This window comes from Ornithodoros turicata, chromosome 2 (assembly GCF_037126465.1).
Source record: "Ornithodoros turicata isolate Travis chromosome 2, ASM3712646v1, whole genome shotgun sequence".
In the NCBI taxonomy this organism is placed as follows: Eukaryota; Metazoa; Arthropoda; class Arachnida; order Ixodida; family Argasidae; genus Ornithodoros; species Ornithodoros turicata.
Window position 1 is genome coordinate 81,922,243 of NC_088202.1, and position 20,886 is coordinate 81,943,128.

A 20,886-nucleotide genomic window follows, 5' to 3' on the forward strand; every position below is an offset into this window, starting at 1 on the left:
AATCAAGCAATTTTGTCACACTTTGCTTGGGTGATTTAGAGAGGTGTAAGTAATCTCGAATAATACAAACAACGAATCAATAAATCAATCAACGTGCCCCACTTACGCTCGTTTAGGCGTACGCACGCGTTTACGCATGTTTGCCACGTGCAACCTCAGTGACGATAGCTTGGTGAGTCCACCTGTCGCAATCGCTGGTGACCAACAAAAGCAACACTAAGAGAAAGCAACTGATCTGACTTTCAGCATATCACATGAAAGCTAAGAGCAAATAGCTCACTTTTTATCACAAGGTTTATTCGAAATTCAAAAAAGAATAACGATAATACGTTTAGCACGGACACGCGCTGCTAAGGCTCGTCCACATTCAAAGGAACACCAGAAAGATAACTACGCGCCTTCAAACTCTTCCGTTGTTTTTCTTTTCACCTCAAAATGTGTTACCGCAGAGGAGGCGCAAAATAAAAAAAAAAATGAGAAGAGGAGGAACAGTAATGGCGACGTAACAGCCCCAGCCTGGAACGAAACGAGCGCCGCGGTGACCCCGCTCCATAAATATTATTTCGTGCGTATAGCGTTCATGCAAAGCCGTAATCTGCAAAATATATCCAGAAAGATTTCATTAAAACTAATCAAATTACGCGAAGCAAGAAATGTGTTTTAACTTGTGCCGAAAAAGATTCGAAACATGTTTCTCAGATTCATATTTGACAGCCTTGTTAGAAAATTATTTGCGTTCCATAGGAGCTCCAAAATTAACGAACTTGCTACCCGCAGGAAACGGCTAGAGTGACCGCACAGCCGTTGCGCATAGGGGTTTGCTTGCTTTGGTTGAAGAAGGAATAAAATGAAGACTGTTGAGCTCATGAAGAGAGACGGCTACTCTAGTTTTCGTAACTGCAAGAGGAAGGGACGAAAAAAGCTCAACACGGGGCACTCAGGAGGTTCACACAAGTTACGGTAGAGGTCGCACAGTTATGCCTTCAATGTGGTGCAGCTAATGGTATAGGTGAATTATCATCAGAATAAAATTGAAACGGTTAGGAGCATCTAGTTTTAATGACAGGCTTTCATGCAGAATCCGCTCTGATGAAGTGCAGACGTCGTGCAGACATCTACGTCCTTCGTGGATTTGACGGCGATCTTGTATTTTGTCTTTTGGCATTATCATCATTTGGTGCGTCTGGCGCACGTTATCTTTCGCTGTTTTGTATATAGCGTGGCTTTTACTGTTACCCCTAATACTCAAAGTATTTCCACTCCCTATAGTGTTTCAGCTGTGGTTCTGTAGCCCCCATATGCTGACCTCATCACGATACTCCGTAGGTAGCGAATAAAGAGACTTGTCAGCCAGTTAAACCTCCTCCAATGGTTAAAAAGAGAGAGGTAAAAAGCGATGCTTTATTACACGGACTGGGATTACATGAGATGTGTACAGGTTGAAAACCGAAAGCAAAGTGAGAGCGGAAGGCGAGAATAGTGAGAGCTCAGAGACCGAGAGCAAGACTCCCCCGCAGGTTTCGTCTTTCAGGTCCCGTGTTTATAGGCAAAAGGTCACTCGCGCGTTGCACCCGAAGAGGCCCCGAGGAATCCAGACATCGGGCTATTGCGATGTCTCGTCTACGAGAATAAAATGGAAGTCGGAGAAAAACACAGTCCAGAATGGGCAGAACACTCCCCGCCTGGTATCCAAAGGGATACCACATCTACTGCTTATCTTCGTTCGGCACGAGGAGAATTATTTCCGAAATTGGCCGAAGAGCCGTTTTGGTGGTTCCTCCACTGGCGATCTTCACTTCTACCCTGCGGACATTCCCGTCCTTGCTGGGAATCGTCCCGCACACCAGACCTGTCGGCCAGATGTTCCGTCTTGCTCCCTTTTCCTTGAGGAGCACAAGGTCGCCGGCACTAATGTTGCGACGTTGCGTTTGCCACTTGCGCCGACTCTGCAGCGTGGAGAGGTAGTCGCGCCTCCAGCGGTCCCAAAATGTATTGGCTAGCGCCTGGACCCTCCTCCACTGTCGAACATACATGTTCGAGAAGTCGCCCGGCGGCTCAGTCATGACGCAGTTCTTCTGCGTGAGTAGCATAGATGGCGTAAGCATGTAACATTGCGGGTCGTCCGAGATTGGAACCAAGGGTCGTGCGCTAATAATTGCCGTCACCTCTGCAAGAAATGTGGTGAGCACTTCATGTGTTCTCTTGGTAGATCCATGGTCCAGGAGCATGGAGTCCAGTATGCGGCGAGCCGACCCGATCATACGTTCCCATGCTCCACCCATATGTGATGCGTGGGGAGGGTTGAACACCCAAGAGCAGCCTTGTTCGCTCAGGTAGTTCCGGATGGTACTTGGGTCGGTGTCTGGTGTAGGGACACGAAGCTCATGACATGCCCCAATAAAGTTCGTCCCCCTATCTGAGCGCAGCTGCTTGGCCGGTCCTCTTACAGCGAAGAATCTTCGAAGCGCGTTGATGAAGCTTGAGGTGTCCATAGCTTCGATCACCTCGATGTGCACCGCGCGGATGCTCATGCACGTGAACAAGACGGCCCACCGCTTGCTCTGTGCAAGGCCGCCCCTGGTGCGACGGGACGCCACTGTCCATGGTCCAAACACGTCAAGTCCAACATAGGTGAAAGGTGGTTCAGTGCTCACCCGTTCTTTTGGTAGATCAGCCATCTTCTGCTCTTCCAGTCTTCCGCGTAGTTTTCGACACTGGACGCATTTGTGGATGACTGCTCCTATCGATCCTTTTGCACCTACGATCCAGAGACCGGCTGTTCGGATGGCGCCTTCAGTGAAGTGTCTTCCCTGGTGCCGCACCTTTTCATGGTGATGACGAATGAGCAGAGCAGTGACGTGATGACGACCGGGCAGGACGATAGGGTGCACCTCATTTCTGTCTAAGTAGGCGTTTCTCAGGCGACCTCCAACTCTGACGAGTCCGTACTCGTCGAGAAACGGGTCCAGCTTGTAAAGAGGGCTACCCTTGCGGACGTTTTGCTTCTTCTGGAGGCACTTTATCTCCTCGGTGTAGGCTTCGCGTTGGACACTCAATAGAATGACATTTCTGGCATCGTTCACGCTCGCTACTGTTCGTGGCTCGGAACAAATATGCCAATGACGACACGTTTCCGGTTGGAGATCGTGCTGGGTGCGGAAGGAGCGTGCGATATGTTTCAAGTTGGCGATAGCCCGTACAAGCGCAGTCCACCTAGAAAAGCGCTGAAAACGTTGGGTTCCGATGTCAAGCTCTGACTCCAGGCACGTCGTGTAGGTAGCTACTTCGACACGTATCTCGGGATCGACGTCTGGCTCCACGAGCTTGTACTCTGGTGTATTTGCGGCAGTTGTGTCGTCAGACTGGTTTTTAAGAAACTGTGGCCCCGTTAGCCACATAGTTTGACTAAGTTTATGGGCAGCGACGGGCCGTGTCGCGTGGTCGGCTGGATTCTGTTCCGTCGGTACGAAGCACCACTGGTCCGGCCGTGAAGACCTGCGAATCCTTTCCACCCTGTTCGTAACGTACACGTAGAACCTTCGAGCCTGATTGTGTATGTACCCAAGGACGATTTTGCTGTCCGTGAAGAACGTTGTTGCATGAACACTGATGTCTATCTCGTTGAGTATGAGGTCAGCAATCTCGACTGCCAGAACAGCTGCACACAGTTCAAGCCGTGGGATAGTGATTTCAGGTCGAGGTGCGAGTTTCGCTTTGGCCAGGGCGAATCCGACGTGGCACATACCCCGCGCGTCCACAACCTTCAGATAAGCTACGGCGGCAATTGCTTGCTGTGATGCGTCAGAGAACACACACAGTTCTCTGTATCTTGAACTGATGAGTGATGCCCCAACGAATGGTCGAGTCAGCTCTAGTCCTTCGCGTTCTCGTAGAGAACCCTTCCAGGCGTCCCATTCATTGCAAACGGGAAGAGGAGCGTCCCATTCTTGTGTGTGAGACGAGAGTTCTCTCAACAGAAGCCTTCCCTGCACTGTAACTGGAACAGCAAACCCCAATGGGTCGTAAATACTGTTCACCGTAGAGAGTATGCCACGTTTGGTATGTGGTGCCTGACAATGTGGCGCTCGAAAGGTGAACGTGTCTTGTTCGAGGTTCCAGGTTACCCCAAGGCTCCGTTGAGGCGGAAGGCCCTCATTACCAAGATCTAGGTCTCTCAGGTCTTTCGCATGGTCCTCCGCCGGAAACGCCTGCATTACCGCCACGCTGTTAGAAGTTATCTTGTGAAGCTTCAGGTTGGCTGTTGCAAGCATAGCCTGTGTTCGTTTGAGGAGGTCGATCGCCTGTTCCTCTGTGGTTAGAGACTTGAGTCCGTCATCTACGTAGAAGTCGCGTTCCACAAATCCTCTGGCGTCCGTCCCGTACACCAGTTCACCCTCGTGTGCCGTTCGTCGCAGGCCGTACGTTGCGACGGCAGGGGAAGGACTGTTGCCAAAGACGTGTACCCGCATTCGATACTCCATGACGTCCTTGTTGGGGTCGTTGTCGCGGTACCAGAGAAAACGTAGATAGTCCCTATCTTCCTCCTTGACCAAGAAGCTGTAAAACATCTGTCGTATATCTGCCATGATGGCAATACGTTCCTTCCTGAATCGGAGCAGGACTCCCACAAGGCTATTGGTTAAGTCCGGGCCGGTCAGTAGAACGTCGTTCAGGGAAACGCCCTTGTACTTCGCGCTGGAGTCAAACACGACTCGTATTTCTCCCGGTTTGCGTGGGTGGTACACTCCGAACGATGGGAGATACCAACACTCTTCATCTTCCTTCATCTCTGGAGCCATTTCTGCATGGCCGTCTTCCAGCATTCCTTGCATGAAGCTGAAGAAATGCTCTTTCGTTTCAGGGTTCTTGTTCAGAGTTCGTCTGAGTGTAGCGAATCTCGAGGCAGCTTGCTCCTTGTTGTTGGGCAGCCGACGTCTGGGTGACCGAAAGGGTAGGGGTGCTATCCAGCTGTTGGTACCGTCCCTGGTGAACTCTTTGTCCATCAGCTGTACGAACTCGATGTCCTCCTGTGACGGAGCGAGTTGTTAGTCATCTCTTGTTGTCTGAAACACCTGGTCTGTAGGTACCACGGAATCCGTGACGCCGCGGCAGGGACCGTCGTTAAGGATAGGCTTCTCTTTCACGAGTAAGTGATTGTAGCACGGTCTGAAGATTGTCGGGCGTCCGTTGTCGAAGACGTTTGTGAGATACGTGTGGACGCTCTCTGGTCGGCGTACCCGATTGATGCAGACGTCGCCTACAACGACCCAACCGAGGTCCAACTTCTGGGCATAGGGGGCGTCGAGGGGGCCATTGCGTTGCTGGCGAACTTTATGCACCCGGAGGACGTCCCTCCCCAACAGAAGCAGAATCTGGGCGTTTGGCACCAAAGGCGGTAAGAAGCGTGCTATATCCCTGAGATGAGGATGTCGTAGTGCGACTTCTGGCGTCGGAATTTCGTCCCTGTTGTTGGGAATCTGACCACATTCGATAAGTGTAGGCAGATGTACTTGTGTGCTGCCGTCGGATGATTCAACCACGTAGCCACTTGCTCGGCGACCTGCAGTCGTGACCATTCCGGAGCAAGTCCGCAACGTATAAGGGAGCTCGGAGCCACGAATGCCGAACAACTCAAAGAACTCAGGTCTCGCGAGCGATTTGTTGCTTTGGTCGTCTAGAATTGTATACGCGGCAATTGACCTTTCAGGCTGTCCGTACGGGTAAACATTCACGAGGCATATTTTGGAGCAAGACCTCGGTGATGGCCCGTCGCCGCATACATCTGTGCAGCTTGACGTCACTTGAGGCGGCGGATCGTCCTTGTCCGTGTTGCCCTCCCCGCCATGGGTTGCTCGTGCTGGTGGTTGGCTCCTATCGGATGCAACGAGATCGGGATGCATGGCCGTCACATGATTCTCGCCACCGCATTCCGCGCACTTCACCACGGCGGTGCACGTCTTAAAGACGTGCTGAGAATTGGAGCAGCATTTGAAGCAAGCACCGTATTCCCTGAGTAGTCTCCTACGTTCGTCAATGGGCTTCTGTCGGAAGGTACGACACTTCCCTAAGGGATGGGACCTCTTGTGCAAAGGACACTCTTCTGCGGTATCCTTAATTTTCTTGCGAGGCGTACTTGATTCGGAAGCGTTAGGAAGAACCTCAGTTTTGCTCACAAAAACCGATGTCTTCTTCCTATCAGGTGCGGAGGGCGCGGCATGTGTCCTCGAGCCGTCGTGTGTCTGTTGGCCGGATGACGCAATTGCAAAGCTGGGATCATTCTTCATTTTAGCGACATTGCGAATGAACCTTGAGAAGCAGGAAAATGGTGGGAACGACACCATGTGCTCGTCCTTGTACTTGGATCCGTGCGAAATCCATTTTTCTTGGATGTTCGCTGGCAACTTCGCAACGATGGGATTTACGCCGCGTGCTGTGTCAAGGTAGCTGAGCCCTGGCAGATGTGGGTCTGACTTCGCGGACTCAAGCTCGAGAAGCAGGTCTCCAAGTTCTCTGAGCTTCTGGTTGTCGGTTCTTGAGATCCTCGGAAAGTTCTCGATCCTTTTGAGAAGTGCGTTCTCTATTACTTCTGGACTGCCGTAACATTCTTCCAGCCTCTCCCATACTAAGCGAAGACCAGTAGCAGGATCGTTTACATGCACGGACCTCAACCTCTTCACCTGTTCCATTGACTGAACACCGAGCCATTTTGACAGTAAATCAAGCTCTTCGGTAGCCGATATGTCCAGATTCGCGATGGCGTTGAGAAAAGTTGCCCTCCAAGCACGGTAGTTCTCAGGGCGATCGTCGAACCTCGTGAGCCCAGAATGTACGAGTTCTCTTCGAACGAGGTACTTGGCGAGGTCGGTCATCGCAAATGAACCGTCGTGGGTCTGTCGGCGAGCATGTGCAACGTCATCCACGGTAACGGCGTTATCGTTGTCTCGTTTAATTCTTCTTGGCAGTGCGGCCGGGGTGGCATTCTCGACGGCTGTCGGCAAGTGTTGCTGTGCAGAATGATAGAAACAAGGAGCACTGACGTTGTAATGGGGCGAAGCGGACGGCTGTTGAAGGACGTACTCCTTCGTTCGCTGTGCGTTGTCTTCAACCAGTGAACGTAGGTCTTCGCATTTATCGTCCTGCTCTGATATTGCTGCTTCCAGAATCCTTGCCTGAGCCTCTGCTGCAGCAGCCTCCTTTTCTTGTTGCAAGATCTTCAGGTCGGCTTCGATTCTTGCCCTTTCAACCTCCATAGCGGCCTCCCTGACAGCGTACGCTGTGCGAGCGTGTGCAGCTTCAGCGTCGGCGCGGGCCTTGGCGGCGATGACGCTAACAGATGATTCTCCCGAAAGAACTGTCCTGTGCGAGCGGGAAGAATGTCGCGAGGACGTAGTTCGTTTCGAGGAAACCGAGTGTTGAGATGCGGTCTCGAGCAGGTCGAGCCGACGCACTTCTTCGGCAATTGCCGCGACAGCAACCGTGTCGCGTTGTTCGTCAATCCTTTTCTGGATGTCACGTTCCTGTAGGCTCTCCGCTGTGTTAATCCTAGTCATGAATGCAAAGAACCTTTCGGAGAGAAGCTTGTATCGACCATATGCGATGCTCACGTTGTTGGTGATTGCGATGCGTGAAGTCGACAGTTTCGCCATCTCTACCTCGGTTGCTTCCCACGCCTTCTCCAACTTCATTCGAAACTCGTCCCTATCCATTTCGTAGTTCTGCTGTGCTTTCAATGAAAGCGCTGTTCTTCGTTTAGGATTAACATCAAACTCACTCCCTGTTCCCGGTTGAGTGACAAGCCCCGGATGATCATCATCATTAGTGGGCAAATCAGTCCTCACGTTAGCGTCGGAGTCCATCATGTGATGCAGTGAAGGAACGGATAAGGATTGGTGACTTGCCTTCTGTGGTACTTGATGACGCGTCCCAGAGGGTATCCAAACGCAGTCACAACAGACGTACGTGCAGATGTCGTGTGGAACCGTCGATAAATCCGAAGTCCGTAAGCGGAGCAGAAGATCGGTGGCTGTCTATCGAAGCGGAGCGTGCGCACTTGGGCGGTGGCCTCCTCGACGTAGCCGAAACATCTTCGCAGTTGCCGTAGAATATCGCTTTTTACTATGCTGACCTCATCACGATACTCCGTAGGTAGCGAATAAAGAGACTTGTCAGCCAGTTAAACCTCCTCCAATGGTTAAAAAGAGAGAGGTAAAAAGCGCTGCTTTATTACACGGACTGGGATTACATAAGATGTGTACAGGTTGAAAACCGAAAGCAAAGTGAGAGCGGAAGGCGAGAATAGTGAGAGCTCAGAGACCGAGAGCAAGACTCCCCCGCAGGTTTCGTCTTTCAGGTCCCGTGTTTATAGGCAAAAGGTCACTCGCGCGTTGCACCCGAAGAGGCCCCGAGGAATCCAGACATCGGGCTATTGCGATGTCTCGTCTACGAGAATAAAATGGAAGTCGGAGAAAAACACAGTCCAGAATGGGCAGAACACCCCACATTTGCGTTTCTATAGAAAGCTGGGATCCCTGGTGATGAGTATCGAAGGTTGAATTTTCACCTTTAATCCTCTGCCTACCGGCTCCCTATTCTCGCGTATTATAGAGATACAGCGCACTAAAAGCATAACCGTGGGGTTTACAAGTATAGGATAAATATCCGAATTCTGTACGGAATTACTGGAAATTCGTAGCGTCAAAAATTACGCATAATACTGTGCCTACGCCGGCGTAATAACCCCTTATCGCAAACCTCCATACGCGAACGGTAACATTGAAAGTGTTTCGCGCATGACAGACCGCCCTGGTTCTCTCGCTCAGCTTTTGGGTCCCTGGGATAATCCCTGAATATCAAAGACAAGCAAGCCGTAGCTCTTGTGTAGTTTCCTCCTGAACCAGACCGGACTAATTAGTGAATTATAAACAATGAAAGTTATCTGCCTTTTGCGCCGATCCTGTACGATATCTGACAATGTCTTTTTTTTTAATTACTTTCCAGTCCTGGTGAGTTTGTGCTTAGTCCCTCGCAATGGAGCGGATAGCCCCTTTAACAGGTAGTGATCGTTCCAAGCTCTACTTTTTTTTTTCTAATCTTTATATCTAACTATCAATCCACCTAAACGTTACACTGACGTTTCTCGCAACAAATCTGACTCCAATCTGATCAGACTATGTATTTTCCGGCATTACACATATCTCCCCTCATCACTCCGAAGTAACACATATTAGAGCCCTGCACGGGCAAGGGCCCCCCGACCCGACCCGGCCCGCGGGCCCTGCAGGGCTTGTTATTGTTATTGGCTGTGTGCTCCGTGCCGGGCCGAGCCCGGGCCGACAAAATACGCCGGCACCGCGGGCCCGGCCGGACCCGGCCGTCAAGATACGCCACCAGCGCGGGCCGGGCGCGGCCGGGCCCGGGCCGACAAACATGTTTCCGAGAGTCAGGCTCGGCCGGGCCACGCAGCTAATTCCACACAATGGAGGTCTATCAGTTCATATCATCATACGCTTGCGTCATTCCTGTGCATATTTTGGAAAGACAAGCAAAGGACACTGCATTATGCGTATGATTCGACCCTCTAGAACATTCTCAAAGTCACTTGACATTATTCCTTACTCCTCACGTATTTCACAATCACGTTAGCAAAGCTTGGTGAGAGGGGTAGGGACTGGGAGAAGGAGTTTGTCGATGGCATCCTCTACCTCCGCAAAAACTTGACAGTGTAACGATAACGCCCATGCCCGCGTGCGTTCTGGATTTAACTTGTTGTCGTGCTGTTATGGTGTTAGACCGCCATCACTTGTATGTTTGTGGCCTTGTCTTCTCTTCTGATAAATTTACTTATAAATTTGTTTGATAAGCGCCAGAAACGCATACGTCACGGCTGGAAACACTAGGCCGGGATCCCCTCGCCGAGTCCCCGGGCCGGGCCGGGCCGGACCCTACTCACTGGGTCATCGGGCCGGGCAGGGCTGGGCCGCATAAAAATATCAAGGTCCGGGTCGGGCCGGGCATTTTTCAATGTGCCCGGGACGGGTCAGGCCCGGAAAAGTCGGCCCGTGCCGGGCTCTAACACATACCTCCACGAGCCACAAAAACGTTCCGCTGTCGTGTTCTCATAATCAAGTATCGAAACGTAGCTTCTCTACAAGATAACACTGTTAAAGTACAGTAGCATGTTGGCGATATTTTCCTGCTTCAGGCTCTGTGGTTCGGCGCGGTGCAAAATTCCGAATTTGCTGACTCTCGCCTTCTGTCAGCCGACTCGCAAACTGGAACACGAAGCATGTGTGTCGCGATTTGGGAAAATCACGCGAGTTTCTTAAGGTAGGATATCGGATTTTCCTGCAGTGAAACACCTTATCCCATCGTCACACATTTACCTGTTGTTGTTGAACCGACACCTACCGAAACTGTACGGGTTGTTCCGCTTCTGTAGAAGGGTCTTGCGCATATTCGTGGAAGTTCCTGTTGTTCTCTGGTGACATTACGATTAACTGCTATAATCCACCTGAAACTGTAGCGAAGTGGGTGCGCTTTTTCCGTCCACGGGAAGACACACAATCCACGTCATCCAGGACACAAAGTATAAAGCTTTGCGAAGTTCCGTTTCGAAATGCCAGATCCGTGTTTATCCGTGAACAAACTCAAAATCCGCGTTTTCCGCATTTTTCCACGACGAGCGATATCCTAGGGTCTTTATCACTGCATGACGAACGCCCAATGCAAGCATAAACACGAAGAAAGGAATTTTCGCGCTCTGGCTGTTCGTCGCGAGATCGCACTGTAGGTGGCTCCGCTGGAGCCATAGTGTGCATTCGGCATAGTCCTGTGCAGCAGCCGCGCGCTCTTCTACACTCTTAAAAAAAGGGTGTACTTTAACTCCTTTTCCTTGCCACATATGTCACTGCCTTTTGAAGATTACAATTACTGTCAAAAAGGAGTCTTCGCACTCCCTTCAGACCCTTTAACTCCCTACTGGAAAGTAACTGTACACTCCAAAAGTGGCAAGGGTGCACTCCTCAAAAAGGCGTTACTGTACACCCTTTTTTAAAGACTGTACGCTGTTTAAGTTTCGAATTACCGATGCCAGTGCTTCAAATGTTGCGGGTAAGTTCTCTTGCGTGTTCACAAGCGTTCCTTAGAACAGTGAAACAAGTGTGCAAGTTTACACGCTCACGAAAAGTGGTTTACTGCGAATTGCTGTGAACAGAACTGTGCCATACTGTAAACAGAACATCTCCGATGTACGCTAGACGTCCAGCAAGCGCATCACGAATAACAATTTCCGACTAACGGGAAAGAATAAAAAAAAGCGAGCGTTTGAAGAGTTTTTTGGTAGGAAAATACTGCATGTCATTTGTTTGTTGCAAGCGAGCTCTCTTTCTTCCCCCTCTCTCTTTTTTTCTTTGTTCGCCGTTGGATGTTTTATTTGTTGTCCGTATAGTCTTCCCTTCCAGCTTCAAAACCTTCAGGGAATGCAACCAGCACAGGGCGTGGTGGTCGGTAACGATGGTAAAAAGGCCGACCGTAAATGTATGGCCTAAAGTGGACGACGGCCTGCGCAATCGCAAGGCACTCAATTTTGGTTGTCGTGCAATTCTGCTCGGCTTTCGTGGCGCGTCTGGGAGCCCTTGCGCCGGAACCGCGCCAAGGCCATAACCACTAGCGTCTGTATGCGAATGGTGCTCAGTGGTCGAAGTGCCGTAAGATGGCTGCAGAGGTGAGGACGACCTTCAACCGACGGAAGGCCGAGATGTGGACGGCAGACGTGAGCAACGGGCTATCTTTGCCGAACATATCTGAAACGGGGCAGCAAAACCGCGTATGAAGCGGCAAAAATAAGAGCACAAACCGAGGAAGCTCCGAAAATCTTTTACTTTTTTCAGTCAAGGGAAACCCGAAACCGCGTTCAGTTTGTCAGGGTCCGGGGATATGCCTTCCTGTGAGATGTGGCAAAGAACCTTGACGTGGCGACAACCGAAATTACACTTTTTATGGTTGAGCTGTAAGCCAGCGCGGTTAAACAGTCAAAAGCAGCCTTCACTCGTTCAACGCGGGCAGGAAATGTCGAGGAGGAGACGGCGACGTCGTCAAGATGGCAAAGGCATATGTTCCAGCGTAATCCCCGGAGCACTTATCCCATCATCCGTTCAAATGTCTTTGGGCCATTTGTGAGTCCAAAGGCCATGACTGTAAACTCGTACAAACCATCGGCAGTGGTGAATGCGGTTTTTTCGATGTCGGAGGCAGCCATGGGAATTCGCCAACAGAGGGAGCGAAGATCCACACAGGAGAAGTACGTGCTTACCTGAAAAGTGTCCAAGGCGTTGTCTACCCGAGGCATGGGGTAGATGCGATGTGTGACTTTGTTAAAACGGCGGTAGTCTACGCAGAAGCGAATAGAGCCATATGCTTCTTAGTAACCAGAATGACATATGGGATACCGATGAACTGGAGAAGGGGCGCACGATGCCTCTGGACAATATATCGCCGACTTCTTTTGCAATTATACTTTCAGAGGCCGACACACGATAGAGTTTCTGTCTGAGACGTCGGGAGTCACCAGTATCGATAGGGCGAGAAGCGTCTTTGGCGGCGCCCAGCGTGGGACGACTGAAATAAAATAGACAGACGTATTATAGCAGGAAGGCCAGCAAAGGAGATCGGTTTGATGGCTCAAGGTCTTCGAAAGCATGTGGTTCAGAAGGGTGGGGTCGACAGTCGATGTGAGCGAGGGTGATATGTTTATTATGAAAAAGAAAGAAAGGAAAGGTCAGCCAGACGGAGGTCGGCTTGCTATCCGCCCCCCCCCCTAAAAAAAAAAAGAAAAGAAACGGAAGAAGAAGAAGAAAAGGAAGTGACAAGAAAAGGAAAAAGACAAAACTAAAACTGAAAAATCTCACGCACGGTCATACAATCACAAGGCGTTGACAAGGTTCGATCGAGGGTAAGCGAGTGTGCGGCAAGTTCAGATGGGAGAGGAAAAGGATTGGAGACAGAAGCAGTTGTGTCGAGGAGCGCAGCAACGAGGGCAGAGGGCAGATATACAGGCTCGTCCAACGTGTTCGTGATGGGAATGAAGGTTTGGCTATCTTCGAGACGAGTATGTACGTAGGGAGCCATTTAGCCTTTGCGGGCTAGACCTCCAACACGGGGAGTGACTAGTACCACCCTTGGTGTTTGCGCAGCGGTAGAACGCGTTACCACCGCAACGTCGGTGGAACGTGGAGTGAGGAACACGTCGTTAGCAACATGACGTTTGGGGTGTGTTCCAGGAGTATCATCGAAGCATGGCACGAGAGCGAGGGTGAGCTAGACGACAGAGAAATAAGAGCGAAGAACAGTGCAAGAGGATCACGGAAACCATTTGCGTAGTCACGACGTCGACGACGGCAATAGCGTGCGATGTGGCCTCGTATACCACAGTAAAAGGATGCGTGAGTTTCCGCTTGACACTGGACGGCTGGGTGGAACGGAGGAGAGCCGGACAAAGGGGAATGGTGTCGTGGCCGGACCGGAGCCATCGCCGTGGCGGAATCTGGGACGTAGGAAGGCGCGGACGTGTATATACAATGTCAGCGTACAGTGACGTAGTGTAAGCAGGCGTTGCAGGGAGTGACGTTGTCGGCGAACTGCCAAGGGCCGTCGAAATCGCCGTGCTGAGCAGGTCCCGCAGCGCGGACGTGGTGGTGGTGATGGTGAAAGGGCTCGCCGTTGTCGGCCTCACACATGTGGGCAACGTCGTATCGACTGACGCCCTGAGGAATATGCGACCTGGGCCGACTTCTAAGTGAACTGTACGACATACAGAGACGTATCGACGGGGGGGGGGGGGAGGGGCAGCCGGGTGCAGTACTGCAGGCCTTGGCAGGTTGGTTGGACAGCATAAAGCGGGAAAGAAGAAAACTTGAATTTACGATATCGGCAGTGCAAATAAGGTGCAAATAAACGTTTTCATTCCATTCTTTACAGGGCCCATGACGGCGGTAGGACACGGGAGGGGACTTCAGATGTACCCTGCCCTGGGTGCAAACTTGCCTTGCTACGGCATATGTCTGAAAGCGTCTAAGGAAAGCCCAGGAATGGTGTCAGGACAGCACAAGCGGCACCAAGATTCGAACCCGGGTACCTCCCAGTCTCGACGTGACATAACCAGCACGCTAACCACTGGGCCACGCGAGCTGGTCGCTGCTGAAAGACGCTGCTGAGCGTCGGCTTCCTTGTACGCTGGTCTCCTGAACAGATCCTGGGCGCGCTGACAGAAAAGAGACCAGGTGGTAAGGCCAGTCTCGGTGGTTCAGGTGCCAGGTTTTAGCAAGATCGGCGGCATAAAAAGCGACTAACTTCATTCAGTCGTCCTACGTATTGCGCTTGCTGACGCGCTCGAATGAAGCGAGCCAATCATCAATCTCATGGGGGTCGCAGCCAGAGAAGAGTGGTGGATCGCGCTGTCGGAGAGCGGGGGCTGGCGTGACGGTAGGCGCAGGGTGGTCACCTGACATCGGTAGCGGCGGCGGCGGGTCTTGCTGCTGCGGCATTAACGGTGGGCGAAATAAGCGACCGGAGCGCAGTTCCAGGACCGACGAGATGCAAAGAAAGTCTTGGGAAGTCAGAGGAAGGGGGTTAACAGGTGATCTGGGGAAAGGTCGCACCTCCACTAAATGTAATGTCGAGTGCGATCTTGGGCCGGTACAAAGGAGGTACGCTCAGCGTAGGAAGTTTGAAATAAAGCGGGCGCTAAGATGCCCCTGACGATGAGGATGGAGACACATCTTTTTCACAATATGCTTAAAGAAGGGTCCGTTCAACGTCAACAACTATGACCGTACACACAAGTCGTTGCAGTCACGAAGTATTTAACACAAACCGCGTGGACAGAAGCGCTGCTTTTTGCATTTGTGCACTCGATACCTCAATGATCATGTTCCTCCTTTTTTTGAACTTTTTTTGAACGTTTAAAGTGTACGTCTTTCGCATCGTTTACGTGGCTCACATTTCATGCGAGGTTCTCGAGCATAGAGCCAGAAAATCTGCAGAGCTACCTTCGACAACTACCTCTCCCCCACCAATTTCGTCCCGACGCTCTAACACACGCTCGATCACAAAGCAACGACCTTCAACATTGTCTGCGAGAGGTTCTGCGGCTGTTTCAGAACTATAGTGCCTGCAAACTACCAGCCAAAGCCACGAACTCAATTAACATCACGAAAGCCACCAAAATAAATTTTGCGCCCAATACCTGGCGTCCCTCTTCGATGGGAAAAGCCTTTACAATTTTTATACACTTGACATTGACACCAATCACATTTCCCACCCAATCTAACCTTTCTTCCGAAAATACTTCATCAAACTCTTGGCTATGCGTGATTGTGTATCACCACAACGAATGGGCAACTTGGGATGTTCCGTATCTAATATGCCACTGTCACACGGGCAATATTCAATGACAGTTGAAACCAACGGCCATTGAACTTGTGCACAGTGCCACCAATCGTTTAAAGAGTCAACTTCTCAAAGAACATTAGATCCAATACTCTGAGATGTTGACACGTCACACGCTGGGTGCGCTACGCGCATGTTCAATGGCCATTGGCTCAATGATCATTGAAGACTGTCCGTGTGTAATCATACGTGTAGTTCCAGAATTGCGAAAGCTATAGAAGACAAAAATTTAACATCAGCTGACTTTCAGGGTGCGCCAGCTGTCATCCCACACATGACAGTACACAATCGCTTCGTTGTCTTGGGGTTGTTTGAGGTGCTTGTAGTTCTCTCTTCAAGAGGCAGAATGTCGTCGCCGTCCCCATCATTGAATGTAACAAGAGATCAGTGGTGATGGTGATGTGATAAAAAAAGAATGTGGATGTGAGTCACGACGGTGAGTCACGATGTGAGTCAGTCGAACTGGCTGCCCCAGGATGATTACACACAGAAAATACAAACAGATGCACGAGTTAAAGTGATGGAGTTCTACATGTTGTTCAAAAGTTTCAACCAAGTGAGTGTAAAATGTCGAAATCGCTGGGGGCACATACAGCACACCCTGAGCAAGTCATAGAATGTGTGGTTATACGTACAAAATCTTCAAGTGCCCTCAGCGCCTTGTCGGACGATTGAGGACCGACGGAGTTTCGCAATGTCGAAGACTTGGGAGTTCACACGAGACAGATTTGCCTCTAAAACCCTTCGAGTGTCAACGTATTTCCGACACCTGAGAAGGATGTGTTCTATGTCATCTACTTACAACGCCACACTCACTGCAGTTCGGAAGGTCACGCTTGCCCAGTTTGAAGAGAAGACGTGCGCTGTACGGTACATTGAACCGTAGCCTATGTAGGAGAGTCGTTGTTTGTCGCGTGAAGGAAGGTGGTACTCGAAAGCGTAACCCTGGATCGACCTTGTACAGAAGCGAATCCCGAGCAGATCCTGTTACCCAGGAGGTGCACTGCACACTTGTTGCATGAGCTCGTTCAGCATTCTCCCCACCTCTACCTTGGTGAAATAATTAAGCACCAGTTAGACGCGCCTGAGTTGAAGAGCCTGGATCAGGAAGAGAAAGAAATCAGTCCTGTAAGCTCGCTCATATGGTTTCCTTTGTGCTGTAACAAGGGGATGTTGCACGTCGAATCGATCTCGTTATGCGGCTCTGTCGAGACAGGACGATATAACGAAACCTTACAGAGCAGGCCAAGGCCATCTAATGGAATACAAGTAGTACAAATTCGGTAGTATGGCTTCCGCCGAACAAATAAAGATTTTAGATTGCCATAATCAAAGACAGAAAGTGTACGGAAGAGTGCTCGATCTTGGAAGATCACCCGGCGTAAAAAAGTTTGCCTGGTTTACTATGAGAGGGACAGCACCCTGTAATGACTACTTCGATGCCTGTTAACTCCCGTATTCGGTGTTCTTGTCTGTCACTTTTTAGAGCTTAATACACCCAAACTGAATTGGCAACTAAATCTAGTTTTGGTTTTTGACGGTGTGTTCAAAAAATGTGGGCTGCTCTTATCTACGGCGTCAACTATGTACTACTGCCGAATGAGTAATGCCATTATACCAAGACGGAACTACACCTTCACCTAGACCTACACCTTCGTCTGCTTGGAAAAGCATCTCGCTACCTGCTACCAAGTTACAGTAGCGTGAGTCCGGAATCCTTTATGACCGCTCCAGATGGAGCAGCTCTATAAAAGCTCGCAGTGGCAGATTGGACCCCGGCGTGGGAAACCGTCACTTCGTCATACGCCGAGTGCCTCCAAACAAAGGCAATTCACCGCACGCACCAATTGGTGCCAACTCTGCAAATGTCTCCCTCGAGAAGGGCCGTTATATTTTTACGTACCGCGGGCACAGAAAGCTAAAGACGCAGTAGGCACGGAAGAAAGAACCGTGTGTGTGGAGATTCGGGAGAGCGCTCATGTGAGATGAAGGGTAATCTCTTTCCTTTTCTTTCTTTCCTCCTCGTGTGAGAGCGTGCTCAATGTACTTTCTCCCCTGCGATTCTGTTAATTCTTGTACTGTTTTCGGGATTTTTGAACGGACGACATTGTTCCCCTCTCGTAACATCAACATCAACATCAAGATAAACATGTTTGTATTTGCATGCTGCGTGTACGTGCGTGTATGTGTGTGTACGTCATGGTATCACTTAAAGGCAAAAATCTGAGTACCCAGTCATGACTCGTACATGAGACGTTGAGAAATGTGAGAAAATGAAACAAAATGCGGCATATTCTCACGCAAAATCATTTAAGGAAGGAAAAAAAAAAAACTTCCTACAAGGTACATACATCTGTGCATATTCCCAAATCTCACCTGTACGCTAGCAGGTCGCACAGAAATCGTGTGTAATCCACGAAAAACACTGTCAGTTCTATTCCGAATGTCATTATTTACGAAGGACGTTCCACAGGTCATTTTTCATAATATTAAACATACTGGTGATCCGGCTCTCTCACTAGAAAGTAAAATACACGTGACACTACTTTCCCAAGATGAAATGTAGCTTACGGGTTAAAATGCATTCAATACTTTGCCACGCAATAATATGAAGTTGATTTTACGTTGACCACATTTACCATGTTTTAATAATGTGGTTAGCGAACGCTGTCCGAAATTCCTGACAACTTTCCTGCGTAATTTAAAACCAAAGAGACCATCGTGCGGCGTGCAGCTAACAGTAGTCTTACGCGAACTAAACCTCTACGTACACAATGACGGTCAGTAGGATATTCATGGGCGAATGATTTGCGACGAACCCATTAAGCAGGAAACGGCATCAAGGCAAATGCCACTAAAACTGTGCTGTGTCTAGTAAGGGAGAGTCTCGACCACACGACGTAGATCATAACTTTATTCTCCCCAGAATTATAGAACACTCCGTTTCTTCCGCCTACTCTTCTTTCCCCCCGTCTCGGTCTCTTCCTTCCTCTTTTCACAACGTAACAAACTGTCCTTGTGGCACCGGTCGAATGACATTAAAATTTAAGGCATTAAGCACTCCATGTCATTTCAACTCCTCGTACAGCACGGGTATAGAAGGTCTGCTTACATAGAAGCTAGGTTCAGAGAATCCAGGGCAGCATTTCCTTCAGAAGAAAAATAGAAACTTTACATGTGCGCTCACGTATTTAAAATGCTTTCTGCTGAAAACCTGTGTCGGTTCTATTATGTGCATTTTTTTTTCCCGGGCGCACATAGCCGGCACAGAGCTTTTGAAATTTTAAATGTTATAAGTACATATGAAATATTCTGAAGCTCAGCTTTCCTTTTTCCTCATTTGTTTTTCTTCTGAACTACTACCGAAGTGCAGCGGTAACTCATTGTATAGGTATTCAAGGATTGAACAGCTGAAGAACTTCTGGCGACCCATATGGGGGCTTCATCGCACGCAGCATAATAACATCTTTAATGCCTTGTATTTGGCTTCCTTCGCACCTATGTGGTTTCTCAGCGCTCTCAGAAAAGAAAATCGAACATCAGTTCTATGAACTGGAGACAGATTTCGTTTTCCTTTTTGTGTCCCACTTGTTTATACACTGTCCACGCACACGATCGGTGTATAGCAGAGTGTGAACAGACTTGGCTGTTGTAGCTGTTTATTGGTGAAGGAGATTGTGGTATCGGGTCTATCGTATGCGGATTACAGACGTGAAAAGAGAATAAAGTTTGGGAATGGAATGTGGCTTGGTGGTTCCTCAGCGCTGTACAATATGGTGCAAGACAATGCAAACATATGATTGGATTACCTCTCGGTCATTATTTCCTGTTGTGCACGAGGCGCACTGTACTTACTGCACTTCACGAATTGCCCTTTAAAGGAACTCAGAAAGCACTTCAACCACTGTCTCTTTTTTTTTTTCAAGGCACTCCGTTAACCTGCCTATTAAAATGTACTGTGCGAAATTCAGCAGATGTATAAATATCGCAGAATTTGGTTTTAAAAATCGCGACCATGCGCAACAATGCAGGGAACGAGCCGACCATGCGCTCGCGTCATTTTGACCTCACTACTGTACAGCCTAATGGTTGGTTTGGAGAAACGTCGTCCGCTATTTTTCATACACGGAACGACGCCGTAAGCCGCAGCGCTGGAAGAAGTGTTCCTTTCCGCATTTTTTATTATTTATTCGATACAGTAAACGAACATTGGTCCACAGACACCGTTCAAGGTTAGGACGTGAGATTGTGCAGGCCGCCCTCATTGAGAAGTCCCCGAACGACGTTAGCCAAAAATCGTTCAACCTGTACCCGCTCGGGCTCGCTTTTGTCTCGGGCGACCTTCCGGAATACGTGGATTGTGTAAATAAACTTCCTGTTGCTAGTTGAACAATGTTCTGTCCGTGTCTGTGTTTTCAGTCGCATTCCTTATCGTGATGATTGTTACCGTTGTTCTGTTCTGTGGCAGCAATGAGTGTAAACACAGCTCGACACTAAGCGTTGCTTTAGTTCACGCTTCACAATGATCGCCGCATCGCTCTGATCACCAACTCGCCCATCGCTTCGATTGGCAACTTTGTTGGCCATTCAGTTAATGTTTCATTCAGCTGGAGGTGTGTTCTCGCCGATACGTTGTAAGACACAATCCAGTGTAACCTATAGCAATGCCGTCGTCGCGGCAGAAGACGTTCTCGCCCCGTGTACCCATTGGCCGCTGCAAAGACCAACAGAGCCAAACAATGTCATACACCACCGCAACTTATCGTCAACTTACCAATCATCGAGCTAAACAACGAGAATTAGCCGAGGCAGCCTACAAACATGGACGACACAAACACGCCAGTTGTTTGATTTCGTCCGAGCTGTCCCGTCGGCCTCACAGAGGTGGGCAACGTCACGACTAAGGCTGCGGGGGAATGTGCGTCCTGGGCAGACTTCTAAGGGAACTGTGCCGACATATGTCTGACAACGCCTAAGGAAAACCCAGGAAAAACACCAGACAGCACTACCGACACCAGGATTCGAACCTGGGTTCCTCCCAGTCGCGACGTGACTTGGCCAAGACGCTGACCACTCAGCCACACAAGCTGGTCCTCCAACAAGTAACGCGTATCACCGGCGTATCCGTATCACCGTACGGCGTAGAGCTCACCATTCTGGATCCGACCCCCTACACCCCGCCAACTCCCATTATTCAGACCCCCTACAAGCATAACATCCCCCGTCAAAAGATAATCTGGGGGACACCTCCTAAAATGTTGGGAGATTGCGCAATATTCTGTCTAAAGGATAAATACATACCCTATGCAGAGCCCCCCCCCCCCCCCCCCCCCCCCCCCCCCCCAAGCACGATACCTCTGGGTAAACCACAGTTCTGCATATCAGCAGAGTCCCAATTTCCCACTCTGAAAGTGGCGACACGTGTCGATATTCGAATATACA

The 20,886-nt window shown here is 49.8% G+C and overlaps 1 protein-coding gene across 1 annotated transcript; it reads right to left on the bottom strand.

The window, feature by feature from the left end:
- Window positions 1–1,706: 1,706 nt before the first annotated feature.
- LOC135384828 (uncharacterized) lies at window positions 1,707–5,003 on the bottom strand. The gene has a single exon (XM_064614012.1). The coding sequence runs from the start codon at window positions 5,001–5,003 to the stop codon at window positions 1,707–1,709; it is 3,297 nt and encodes a 1,098-aa protein (XP_064470082.1).
- Window positions 5,004–20,886: the final 15,883 nt, after the last annotated feature.

What these genes read in the sequence shown, in the direction of transcription:
- LOC135384828 (XM_064614012.1), bottom strand. Translation starts at nt 5,003, where the DNA reads ATGGACAAAGAGTTCACCAGGGACGGTACCAACAGCTGGATAGCACCC.